This window comes from Aulostomus chinensis, chromosome 17 (assembly GCF_037954235.1).
Source record: "Aulostomus chinensis isolate RoL2024-O1b breed Wild chromosome 17, RoL_Achi_v1.0, whole genome shotgun sequence".
Lineage (NCBI taxonomy): Eukaryota > Metazoa > Chordata > Actinopteri > Syngnathiformes > Aulostomidae > Aulostomus > Aulostomus chinensis.
This window is the reverse complement of record NC_141336.1, coordinates 15,015,981-15,027,396: the sequence shown is the minus strand read 5'-3', so window position 1 is coordinate 15,027,396 and position 11,416 is coordinate 15,015,981. Positions and strand designations below refer to the sequence as shown.

At 39.7% G+C, this 11,416-nt stretch overlaps 2 protein-coding genes across 2 annotated transcripts; one reads left to right on the top strand and one right to left on the bottom strand.

Moving 5' to 3' along the window:
• The first annotated feature begins 189 nt into the window (after window positions 1–189).
• LOC147246437 (kelch domain-containing protein 1) lies at window positions 190–6,180 on the top strand. Its single transcript, XM_086183185.1, has 14 exons — window positions 190–335; window positions 662–778; window positions 1,999–2,069; window positions 2,248–2,365; window positions 2,531–2,643; window positions 2,886–2,973; window positions 3,147–3,230; window positions 3,320–3,400; window positions 3,520–3,578; window positions 3,696–3,805; window positions 4,414–4,486; window positions 4,582–4,666; window positions 4,975–5,027; window positions 5,220–6,180. Exons 2-14 carry the CDS (start codon window positions 671–673, stop codon window positions 5,356–5,358), a joined length of 1,182 nt encoding a protein of 393 aa, XP_086039311.1. The 5' UTR covers window positions 190–335; window positions 662–670; the 3' UTR covers window positions 5,359–6,180.
• A 43-nt stretch (window positions 6,181–6,223) lies between these two features.
• On the bottom strand, window positions 6,224–9,024 carry LOC147246436 (uncharacterized). The gene is made up of 3 exons (XM_086183186.1): window positions 8,309–9,024; window positions 8,124–8,179; window positions 6,224–7,445 (listed from the first exon to the last, which is right to left on the bottom strand). The coding sequence occupies exons 1-3, from the start codon at window positions 8,816–8,818 to the stop codon at window positions 7,346–7,348; spliced, it is 666 nt and encodes a 221-aa protein (XP_086039312.1). The 5' UTR covers window positions 8,819–9,024; the 3' UTR covers window positions 6,224–7,345.
• Between the last annotated feature and the right edge of the window lie 2,392 nt (window positions 9,025–11,416).

The window sequence follows — 11,416 nt, the reverse complement described above, 5'->3', positions numbered from 1 at the left end:
GGTATATTTTGATCGATAGAACTGATCCCGCTGCAATGAAATTAACACATTCATGTATTATTGATAAAACGTGCATTTTAAAATAACGTATAGTGATAAATAGCTTTCTTTCTTTTTTTTTTTTAAATCCCTTTCGTCACCTTATAACACATTCATCTAGGTTTACAATCTACGTCTGAAGTGGTTTCTTATTTTGAAAAGCCGGATGTGTCGTTTTTATTTTGGAGCTGTTATGACACAACCCATGATAATTAAAGAGGGTTTCTGACGGATTCTGTGTTACGCGCGCAACATCTTTTGGTTTTATGAACATGAGAAGTAACTGACCGTCACCCGTGAGTATTATTTAATGGGTTTTATTACAGAAACTCGCTTTCAAGCGGGTTGACGGCGTTAGCCCTCTGAGCTACGTAACAACAGCTGTCAGGTTTAGCCAAATACTGGAGAACTTGATGTTTTCCACTGTGAGGTGAAATGACACTATTTAGGTCAGAGAAAGTCTCTTTTGCTTTGCTCACCGTTAAGTCTTAATAACTGCGTTTGATAAAGTAACCCAACAGCTACTGAGAGCGACCTGTTTGTCTTTCTTTCTTTTTCTTAAACTATTGTATTACGAATGTAATTCTAGGTTCAAACGCTGGTCTTGTCTCGCTATTTTTAGCAGCCTGTCATGGACCCTTCACCTGAGAGGCGCTGCTCGGAGCTGGTGGCCCGTGAGAGGAGCGGACACACGGCTGTGGTGGACCAGAACCTGCTGTATGTGTGGGGAGGCTACATGGTGAGAACAATAGTGCACCTGGAGACGTCATTAAATGTCAAAATGGCAATTTCTAGCCGTAAACATGAATAAAATCAGTAAATCTTTCAAAAGCATTGGACTTTTACTCCACGAATACCTGTGTAATACAACTGGGATTTTTCTCAATCTAATATTGCTCTTTTTATTCCATTAACTAACTAACTGAAGTACATTTTCCCTTAATTTTTTTTTTTTGCTGAAAGACATTAGCTATATATCAGTAATAACGTATTACTTATAAAACACTCTGAAATAACCTGAATTAACCTCTCCCATGATCATAACAGGTGTAAATCTAAATGTATACACGATGCAAATAATACTTTAAAAAAATTGGCAATATTGTATTTAATTTTTGCTATTAAAATAATTTCTCTATCGATTACATGATAAATACCCATACATGCCCATTTAGTCTGCAGTGGTGGACAGTAGCTGAGTTTCTCATCAATATAAATTTTCCGTGTCTGTACTTTGTTCATTCCTTAGCAGCGAATGTACGATGTACTTTATTTGAAATGAAGGAACTGTACTGTTTAGCTGAAGCAGCAACTTGAAGGAGCTCAAGTTTCAGTTGCGGTGGACTTGGGGGAAACCAGCATGCAGCAACTGTTCTCGTACGCTGTTTTTGAATGTACATTTTCTTTTGTTATTATTTTTTGTCCTCTTGATAATGTCTAGAAATGTTCAAGCTGGCTTTACCATTCAGACTGGTAAAAAATATTCCTTAAATTTAATAGATTCGAATTGTTAAAAAAAAAAGTGTAACGTTAAAAAAAAATTACCAAAGCTGTAAACATTTAGAAAATATAGGATTAACACTTCCACAATAACTTTTTTTAAAAAATATTTTTTCCTGTTACATTAAAATAAGTTATCAAAATATTCATGTACTTCTCATACCTAAATATTTTTTGGGGTAACTTTTGTTCAAGTACATTCTCTAAGTACCAAGTACTTCTTCACTTACATGGTTTTAAAAAGATAAACGCAATAGGTGACTAACTATTAGCATTCTAATATGTAATAGACAGTTTTTGAACTGTTTCTATTCAAAAATAAGATTTTAATGTAACTGGAAAGATGTTCAGAATTATATTGGCATGCTTTTGCAGTCAACACAGTTCTTTTCAAAGGTATTATAGACCGAAGAGGTACTGTCACTGCAGGTACTTATACCATTCTTGTATTCTCTACAGTCAATTGCTGATGAAGAAGTTTACCTACCCAGTGATGAAATCTGGTTGTATGACTTAGAACAAGGTGTATGGTAAGAATATTACATGCATTCCAAGTATGCTTGGGAGTGGTCAGAACACACAACAGTCACAGTCTGACTTTAGATTGACAAATACTTGCCCGGAGCTCCTTCTTCGACTCTTGTAACAATTGTTATTATGACCTAAGTGAATGGGAGTGGCTTATCCATGTTTTTTCTACCTCTGAAGGGAAGTGTTCCACATGAAAGGCGAGGTCCCGCCCCCCATGTCAGGGACCTGTGGCTGCTCTCTGAATGGACACCTCTACATATTTGGAGGTTGTGATGACAATGGACAGACTAATCAGGTGAGGAGAGTAACAGATGCAGTCCACGAAATCAGAAGTAGTTCATAAATCCCCTGAAGGTAATTGTATTCAAAAAAATTCCACATCTGTTTTTGAAAATGTGCAAAGGGAAAAAATACACACGTCATCGCTTTAAGCAGCAATTAACTGTCTCATCTCCAACAGATCTATTGTGTCAACCTGAAAGATGGTGAATATGAATGGAGGGAAATCCTACACAAGTCCGGTTCCGCTCCCTCACCTCGAGACAAACTTTCCTGCTGGGTTTATAAAGGGAGGTAAGAACTACAAAGATGTCTATTAAAATACTTTATTTCCTCATGTTTTCTCTAATGTATAGCAGTATTTTTACATATTACTTTAATACCATATTTCTTTGTACGTGAGGCAAATTCAGTATATCATAGTCATATTTATTCTTCCTTCCATTTGAAATTGAATCGCAACCTCCATTGTTAATTATAGCGATATATGCCTTATTCAACGGGGAAAAAAACGCTTTTGTCTTCATCTTCTGCAGGATAACGTACTTTGGAGGATACGGTGATAAACATCTGAGTCATGCTGAGAGCAGAAATCCAAGCTTCATTATAGACAATGCCATATGGGTAATTTGAACTCAGATAACTACCGATCTGTGGCCTCTTTTGCATTTTTTCTTCCACGTTTTCCTGATATCTCAATTGCCAATCCTTGTGTGTGTGTCTCATGTTATACATTTTATGCTAAAACAGAAGACATCCATGTCTTTCCTCCTGTAATGTTAGTTTGTTCTCCTCAGGAAAACAATTATTTCTGGGGGTGGAACAATGAGGTTCATATTTTTGACCCCATGCAAGCGAGTTGGACCGAACCGCGAACCCATGTGAGTCATCTAGATGCTTCTGTGCACCGAATACAGAACGACTCTCTATTAGTAACGTTCTCAATTTTACATTTTTTTTTTGTATTCAGGGCCGAGCTCCAGCTCCCAGGGCAGCCCACGCCAGCGCCATCTTAGGTTGTAAAGGGTACATTTGTGGAGGCAGAGTCATGGTGAGTCAATGTTTCTCATATATCAGCATTCATTAGCAGCAACATTAAGATAAAAGCCCAGGAAGACAAAGCAAAGTCATTGCCGGCGGTCATTTATTTATTCATTTATTTTAATGCAGGAAACCAGAACGAGTGACGTTCACTGTCTCGACCTTGAATCTTGGACGTGGTCAGAAATGTAAGTTATTCTGATGAATGACAGTCTTAATTCGTGTTGACTCTTGAACATTATCATTCATTCCCCAGATTCATTTCTAAAAGTATTTAATTTTTTTTCTGTAAAAATGTTCCCCAGAATCCCCGTGTCGACCATTCCCGTGGGCAGATCGTGGCACACGCTAACAGCTGTGTCAGATGATGCCGTATTCCTGTTTGGAGGTCTCAGCGCCGACTGCACACCTATGAGTAAGAAAATACCCCCCCCCCCCTTTTTTTGGGGGGTTTGTGTTCTAAGTATAATTCTTCAGTACAACCAGTTTTTCTGTTTTTTTTAATTAAACCAGCAAACGGAAAGCAGCCGGAGGGCTTTTTTTTTTCTTGCTTTATGTTTTTATCTGAAAAAATGGCCTGTGAGCCGCTGAGTCAGCTGAGCGTTTTGAACAGATCTGAAGCGCGCGATGGCAGCAGTCGATGGAAGGCGAGCTGTAGGAATTAAATAAACACGTAGGAATTAAATAAACACGTCGCCTGAATAATGATGAACATAGTTCATGAAATACATTCATTCACTGAAGGAATAAGTGGATTTCAGCCACTTGTTCTGTTAAAGGAAACAAAAGCTGCGATGGCCATTTGGACATTTTCTTCAGTCAAAAAACACGAAAGCGCTGCAGGCCACTGCTTTCTGCTTGCTGCTTTAATAAGAGAGAGAAAAAAGTTAAACATGAAGTGACTGACATTTTACATTATACCACAGGAAGAACTTTGTGTGGTACATGTACCCTCTTGACTCGTAGTTCCCTTGTTTGTACATTGTTGCCGTTTCTGTATAAATTGTTTTCCTGTTTCACCAGGTGACGGCTGGTTGTTTGATGTTGAAACGAAGACTTGGAGAGAATTGCAGCATCCCTTTAAGGATAAGCCGAGGTAGCAACTTGACATTGTTCTTCTAAAAAAAAGTGTTTAGATGTTGTGTGTGAGTAAAATAAACAGTACAATTTTCACCTTGCCTCCTGTAAAAGGCTGTGGCACACAGCGTGTCCTGGTTCTGACTCAGATGTCATTGTGTTCGGTGGGAGTTGCGACTACATCCTCCTTGTTGACAAAGTGAGTATAATAAAGATGTTTTAGGAGCTAAATAACTGGTGTTAGGTAAATAATGGACAGAATGAGAAGAGGGCAGTCATTTTAGTTACTTATAGCCTCGTAAAATTTGACATGGGATTTTTTTTTCCCCCTCATTTTCCATGTGGACGCTGACATTCGAAACGTCACGAAAAATTTGCCTCAGACACAATGAAATGTCATGGAATTGTTTTGGTAAAATCGTGTATAAAACCAGAATAAATTACTTTGTACTGAAACATGCAAAAAGGAAAAAAAGACTCCCGCCAACCTCAGATATTTGTCTTCAGGGTCACTGCAACGATGCCCTGGTTTTCCAGATTCAGCCATATCCTCTATTCAGGTGAGGATTTTCTCTATTTTGTCGTTTGCCAATTTATAAATCCAAAGATTTAAAATACAAATAATTTACAGCAGCAGCAATCTGCTGTGACAGAGATCTCTTGCTTTGTAGGTTTGGTGACTTAAAACATCTTGTCCTGATATAGAAGTGAGAAAAGAGTTTTTTTTGTTTTGTTTTTTTTCCTTTTGACAGGATTTGTGAGGATTATGTCGCAAAGAACGTGAGGAGTCACGAGCTGCTCCGGAATCAACTTCCGCTCCTTCCTCTCAAATTACGAAAAGCAGTTCACCGCAGAATGTCTTTCTACAGGCCTTCCAAGAAGCAACATTAGTTACAGAATAATGCATTTTAATAAAAATTGTGAACTGCTGAACTCCTCAACATTTTTTTATTTTTTAAACAAAGGTAGAGTATTTATTCATGTTGTATTTTATCGTTGTGTAAAAATTGTTTTGAATTGTCTGTCTGGAAATATTCCTGTGATTGTCATGATTAAATTGTATATTAAAATGTTACAGTTTTATTTAGGATCCCTATTTGGTTACATGAACACATCAAGTTACATTAAGAAACAGTAAACCACATTAAGCAAGAGTATAGGACACATATCCATCCAGCCATATGGCTTATCCTGTTAAGGGTCGCGGGGGGGCTGGAGTCGATCCCAGCAGCCTTCAGGCGAGAGGCGGGGTTCACCCTGGACGGCTCGCCAGTCGGACACTAATCCTCTTTGGAATTTTCTTGCATCCTTTATTGTACAGGAATAAATGAGATTTTCAGAGACTGAAAAATCCATGTCATGTAACCTTGGAACCCCAAATGAGTCCCGGATGTTGATGCTAGACATCAATTATAGGACACACCTTTTTAACTATTTTTTTTTCCGATTTTGTATATAAATATTTTAGGATAAAATTGTCGTTTCCTGTCTGCACAGTTCAGCGTTTGTGAATTGAAATGCCAACGCACGTTTTTGTCTCAAAGATTCAGGAATAGGATCTTTTATTTGCAATACAAAAGAAATTCATTCTCCTGGTTGACATGTACCAGTCGTTACACGGGGATAATTATTAATACAAACAGTATCAACACAAATGCACAAAGTTGCTGTGTTCAACCACTAAGTGGCAGCAGACCTTAGTAGTTCAGGGTCCAAGCTAATATATATATATATATATATATATATATATATATATATATATATATATATATATATATATATATTCTAAATATCTATATTTGTTCTACATTTGGTAACAACTGGTAAACAGGTGGCGCTGTTGCACATAATTGTGAAATAAGATAAAAGTCTTTTTCAAACACCTCCTTGCCTGTGTTTCATTTTAACACCACTTTTCTTTTAATAAAACTTTGCACACATAATGTGTATGCGCTTTAGATGAAAAGTTTAAAAAAAAATGTTTTTGATAATCCAAAAACTATTAAATTTATAAAGAAAAAAAAAGTTTCAGTCAATCGGTCCAATCAACATGAAAGGAAGCTCTGTTTTGTTCTGATGGCCTCATGAGTCTCTGGCTCAAGGTCCCCCGGGTGCCTGGTTTCTCGTACTTGCTTACTTTATCTAGTTGGATCTTGTCATTAGCAGAGAAGCAGTTGGGTCAAACTGAGCTTCATTGTAAGTATCTGCTGCCACACATTCCTTCTCTGTAAGGGTGGAGAAGTGCAGGAAATATGGTCAGGAAGGAAAACTTAAGTAAACATTCCCAGCTAATGCCCTTGCAGGTTTGGAACATGAAAGATCCATACACACTGCACTGCATGATCGCAACAAGTGGTGGTTATACTGTATTTTGTTGTTATATTTCCATAAAATATGGCTTAAGAGGTTTAAGATTATGCTGTTTTGCACAAACCGGTTTAAGGCAACAAAGGAAATATGTGAGTTCTCTGTTACCTTTTAACAGAGAAGTAAAAGTGAAGTAAGTAATAGGTCACAAATTAAGTAAGTGTATGCTCCGTGGGAGCCCAGGATTTAGAGGCTGATATTGACACCTTATCACTGCAGACACCACAAAGGCCTCCTTCACTTGACAGCCCGGGTGGGTGTGAGGAGAACCCTGTCATCAGAAAGTAAATCCCTCTCGTGCTGGTAAATAAAACTCGGATGAATTCAAAAACACATAACTGCTCCAAACAATTTTAAATTTATCCAAGAAACCCTGTGAGAACATTGAAAAAAAAACAAAAACAAACAGTGAATGAAGCACTGTGAAAAAACCCTGCTTTTAGACAAACTGCTGTAACCCATGAAGCCAATTGGCAAGGACGGTTCACCTGGATCCTTCACAGCTGCAGGGTCAACTAAACTCTCTCTCAATAGTGTCCATCAGCTCCTCCTCGGAGCCATCATACAGGATGACCGGCTTGGTGGGAGCAGAGCTGCAGCTGTCGAAAATGCTAGGAAGAGAGGAGGAATATTTCAGCAAGATGGTAAAGTTCGTACATGTTTGACCTTCACCGCCCCGGATCATACAGTCTTCTACGTAGGTTAAAGGTGTAGGGATTTGAAATCGGGTTACATAACAGAAATTTGTTCATTCAGACTTTTTTCAAACCTCAATTCAGTCTTACAGACTTGAGGCAAAGTCTGAGCTGTAACTCTTCAGTTCAGTTGATATCAGGCCTTGCTTCTTCTCTGAAAGCCCAAATGGAGGGCTAAAAAAATCCTTTGATAGGTAAGAACAAATTAGTGCAAAAGAACATTGAATGAATGAGGCACAATTTCCTGGTAGACAGAATTTAAAAAAAAAAATTTAAAGTAATGCAGTAGTGTACAGTAATTCAAAAACGCAGTCGCAACCAAAGTAGGCGTGCTATATGAGATCACATTTCATTTTTTGCATCATTTTTGAAGAATATGGACAAGTATTGACTTCATGTCGTTCATTTAAATAACAAAGCAGCAGCAACAACAGACACGTGTTCACTCCTGGCCTGCTCTGACTCATCTAATCTGCTTCAGGAATAACAGGCTGGTATTTCGATCCTTTTAAGGTGAATTCGAGCTGCCCCTGCCCGGCTTTTACTACTCCTGCGAGCTCGGAGATCAAATATTTATCGGAGCTGTCAACTTACCGCTGTTTTTCTGAGGCGGGACTAACTTCAAATACAGCTCCTGTGGTCAGACATCCCTGTGAGGAGGGCAGACACAAGCCAGAGAATGAATAGAATTCATTTTAAAATATCAGGAACACCAAGAGTAATAAGTTGATGATCCTGGAAAAACAAAGCAAAACAAAACAACACCCAAAGGCTCTTACATTGATGAGATGGGAGCGCGGAGGCGTGTGTTTATTAAAGTGTGTGAAAGCGTCATTGCTCCTCTTGTTTACATCTCTGGTTGCACCGTGTGAACCACGTGGCTCCTCGGCTTTTCCCGTCACTTTGACACGGGAGGCTGGTCTAGAGTCTTCCTCGTTTTCCCCCTTTCTGAAATGGCACAGTCCGTATGTTTTGGATCTGCTAAAAGTCTTCTTGACAGGGTTCTTCTTCACGTGAGCCTCATCTCGCTCCTCATAATCAGCCAAAACCGTGTCCAGCTCTCCATCAATATCATCCTCCTCCCCGGAGAACTCGGACTCGTGTCCCTCGCTGCGGCTGTCCGGTGGCGCACGGCTGCGCGCGTTGCGCAAAATAGAATGAATCCTGAGAGGCTTGAATGAGCGACTGTCCTGCTTGGATGGGGTGACACGGACAGATGTTTTAGTCACATTTACCTCGCTAACACACGCAGGTGCCACTTTCTTCCCTCGGCTCGTACCGCTGCCCATTTCAAGATCTAAATACGAAGTCGCATTTCTAAATTCTTCCTCCAGCTGCAGTTGAAAATGAACTGAGATAGACGTTTACCGTGCCGGGTCTCGCTCTGGAAGAGAGATATACAAAAATAGGTTCCCTGAAAGTGTTGTGCTCAAGATGTGCCGATTTTCCATGAGTCTGAACTTTGGAGCTCCACATCAGGATGAGGAGCAGTATCCGTTACATAACACCAGTTTGGCTCAGGACCCCGGGGAGAAAACTCCGCCTTCCTATATGGGGAAACACATACTTTCCACTATTTCTGCTGGACCAAAAATAATTTGACTTAAAGAGGCTGTGCCACTGCCAGTATTTCCTCATTATTGATGGTAGTGACAATTAAATATTTAGTCATTATTTGGAGTAAGACCTCTAGTATGATGTGTGAAGGCTCGGAGGGACAATAAGCTTGATTTATCTGCGTCGCATCAACAACATTAGCTGAGCTAATAGATTTTATTGAGGCAAGTGAGGTCAAGAGTGAGTTTCTATCAGGCTGGCTGGTCCCAGGAGGCCCCAGCCTCATCAGCCCCTCCGATGACTGATTAAGGCTCAAGCGTTGAAGCCACAAGAGAGAAGGGGCATTCCTTTCCAACAGTTTGGGCTTCCCAGAGATTCCTCATTAAGCTTTTGTTTGGTCCACTTGCACATACAAAAGAAGCCAGCAGGAGCATCTCCGTGCCAGAGCTGTCCAACAAGGACCCACAATCCACCCAAGTAAAGAAGTTGTTTGCTATCTTTCATTAGGTGCCTCTTTCTCTTTCTCTCCTCGCTTGTGTGTGTGTGCGCGCACATGTATATATGTGTGTGTGTCAGACAGCTGTGCAACCTGCTCTCTCTGGAGGAAGTCCAAGTCAAAGACACCTGCCGTTCGAGCAACAGAGTCTCCTAAGTTTGGACGTGAGAAGAAGTAGAAGAAAAAGAAAATCATTCCGCAAATCCCAAATGTCTCGTCACAGAAATTCCTGCTTTCCTGTCTGATTTCTTTTCTTTTTTTTTGGAGAACAAGGAAAAGTTGCTGAATGTTCTCATAATCATAAGGTTCCTCAACTTGACGGAAAAGTGTGCCAGGCATGAGTATTCACGTCCAAGTAGAAATATTTTGTTGACTGTCAACTTTAATATAAGAATCAGTGACACTTTCTGAAGTTCTACCAGTCTTTTCTTCAGAAAGAAAAGATTTAAGAGCGATCACTGAGGGAAAAGGGCTTCAGAGAAAACAAAAACCTCCCTCTACTTGTGCAAGACTGACATAAATACTTTCTTCTCCACAAGAGTGCAAAAAATCATCTTAAGAAAAGCAGAACCGCTAATTTTAGAGTGTAATAACATTCGTAGCGTAAATCTCCAGCCTTACTTCTCATGGGGTCTTATTTGTGTTGTTTTTCTGTTATTCTCTGCCTCTGCCAATGTATCATTAAAGGGATTCAGGCGCACATCTGGAGAAAAACTCAACAGCTTCCAGACGAGGGGGAGGATCAGCCACAAGATGGAGGCCACGGCCCAGCTCGCCACATAGCTGTGGTTTTTCTGACTTCTCAGCTTCAAGAATCTCAGCTTCCTTCTTCCTGGTAGGATAGCTCAAAGGACCAGGATACATTCATTCTTTGTTAAATCATTCCTACAGATTCTGAATGCCGACCTGACTTTTAGCAGTTTTGTTTTTCGGGAAAGCAGCTGCTCCTTGCTCCTTTCCAAACAAATGGAAGCATGTGTGACAGTTTTTCACTGACATGACTCAACAGCTCCATCGGACAGCCAACAACTAAAACCATTGTTGTGTTTGTGTCAAATAAACATTTCTGCCATATGTCCAGCAATGCCAAATCTCTAGAGAACATTTAATGAGGCAGCTGCCTGCTGATAGGCATTCCTGTAAAACTGTCTGGGCATTAAGACACACACACACACACACACACACACACACACACACACACACACACACACACACACACACACACATACAGAGCTTTGTCCTGTAGTCCTACACAATATTTCAAAGTCATTCATTGTTTATTTCTAACCTTCACCATAAATTATAACACACAAGGACCAGTAATCTCCTGAAAAGGCACACACACACACCCACAAACCCACACACACACCCACACCCATACACACACACACACACACACACACACACACACACACACACACACACAATAATATATAACAGCTGTTTCTTCTTCCAGCTCTGTCCTCAGTATCAAAGTCATGAAGGTTATTTTCCGTCTCAATGGCTCTTCTAAATCCTAAAATCATAGGAATAGATTATCATTGCTTGCTATTTCTTTAATAGAACCAGTTACATTCTTGTAAATATTAAAGGCACTCGCTTCCCAACTTAAAAACACAACACATTTCAATAAATGGTGGATTTCTTTTTCCTGTAATGAGTTACTGTGAATGTGTATTGAAGGGGAAATATTTCAAACGTCAAAGTTAATCTTAGTTTACCAGCTTTACAGATGGATGTCACGTGCACTCAGTCACATTCATGGTCAGAGACCATCTTTTCCACAAAAATCAGTTCATAAGCAACATGCACTGAAAAGTCATGTGCTTGAATG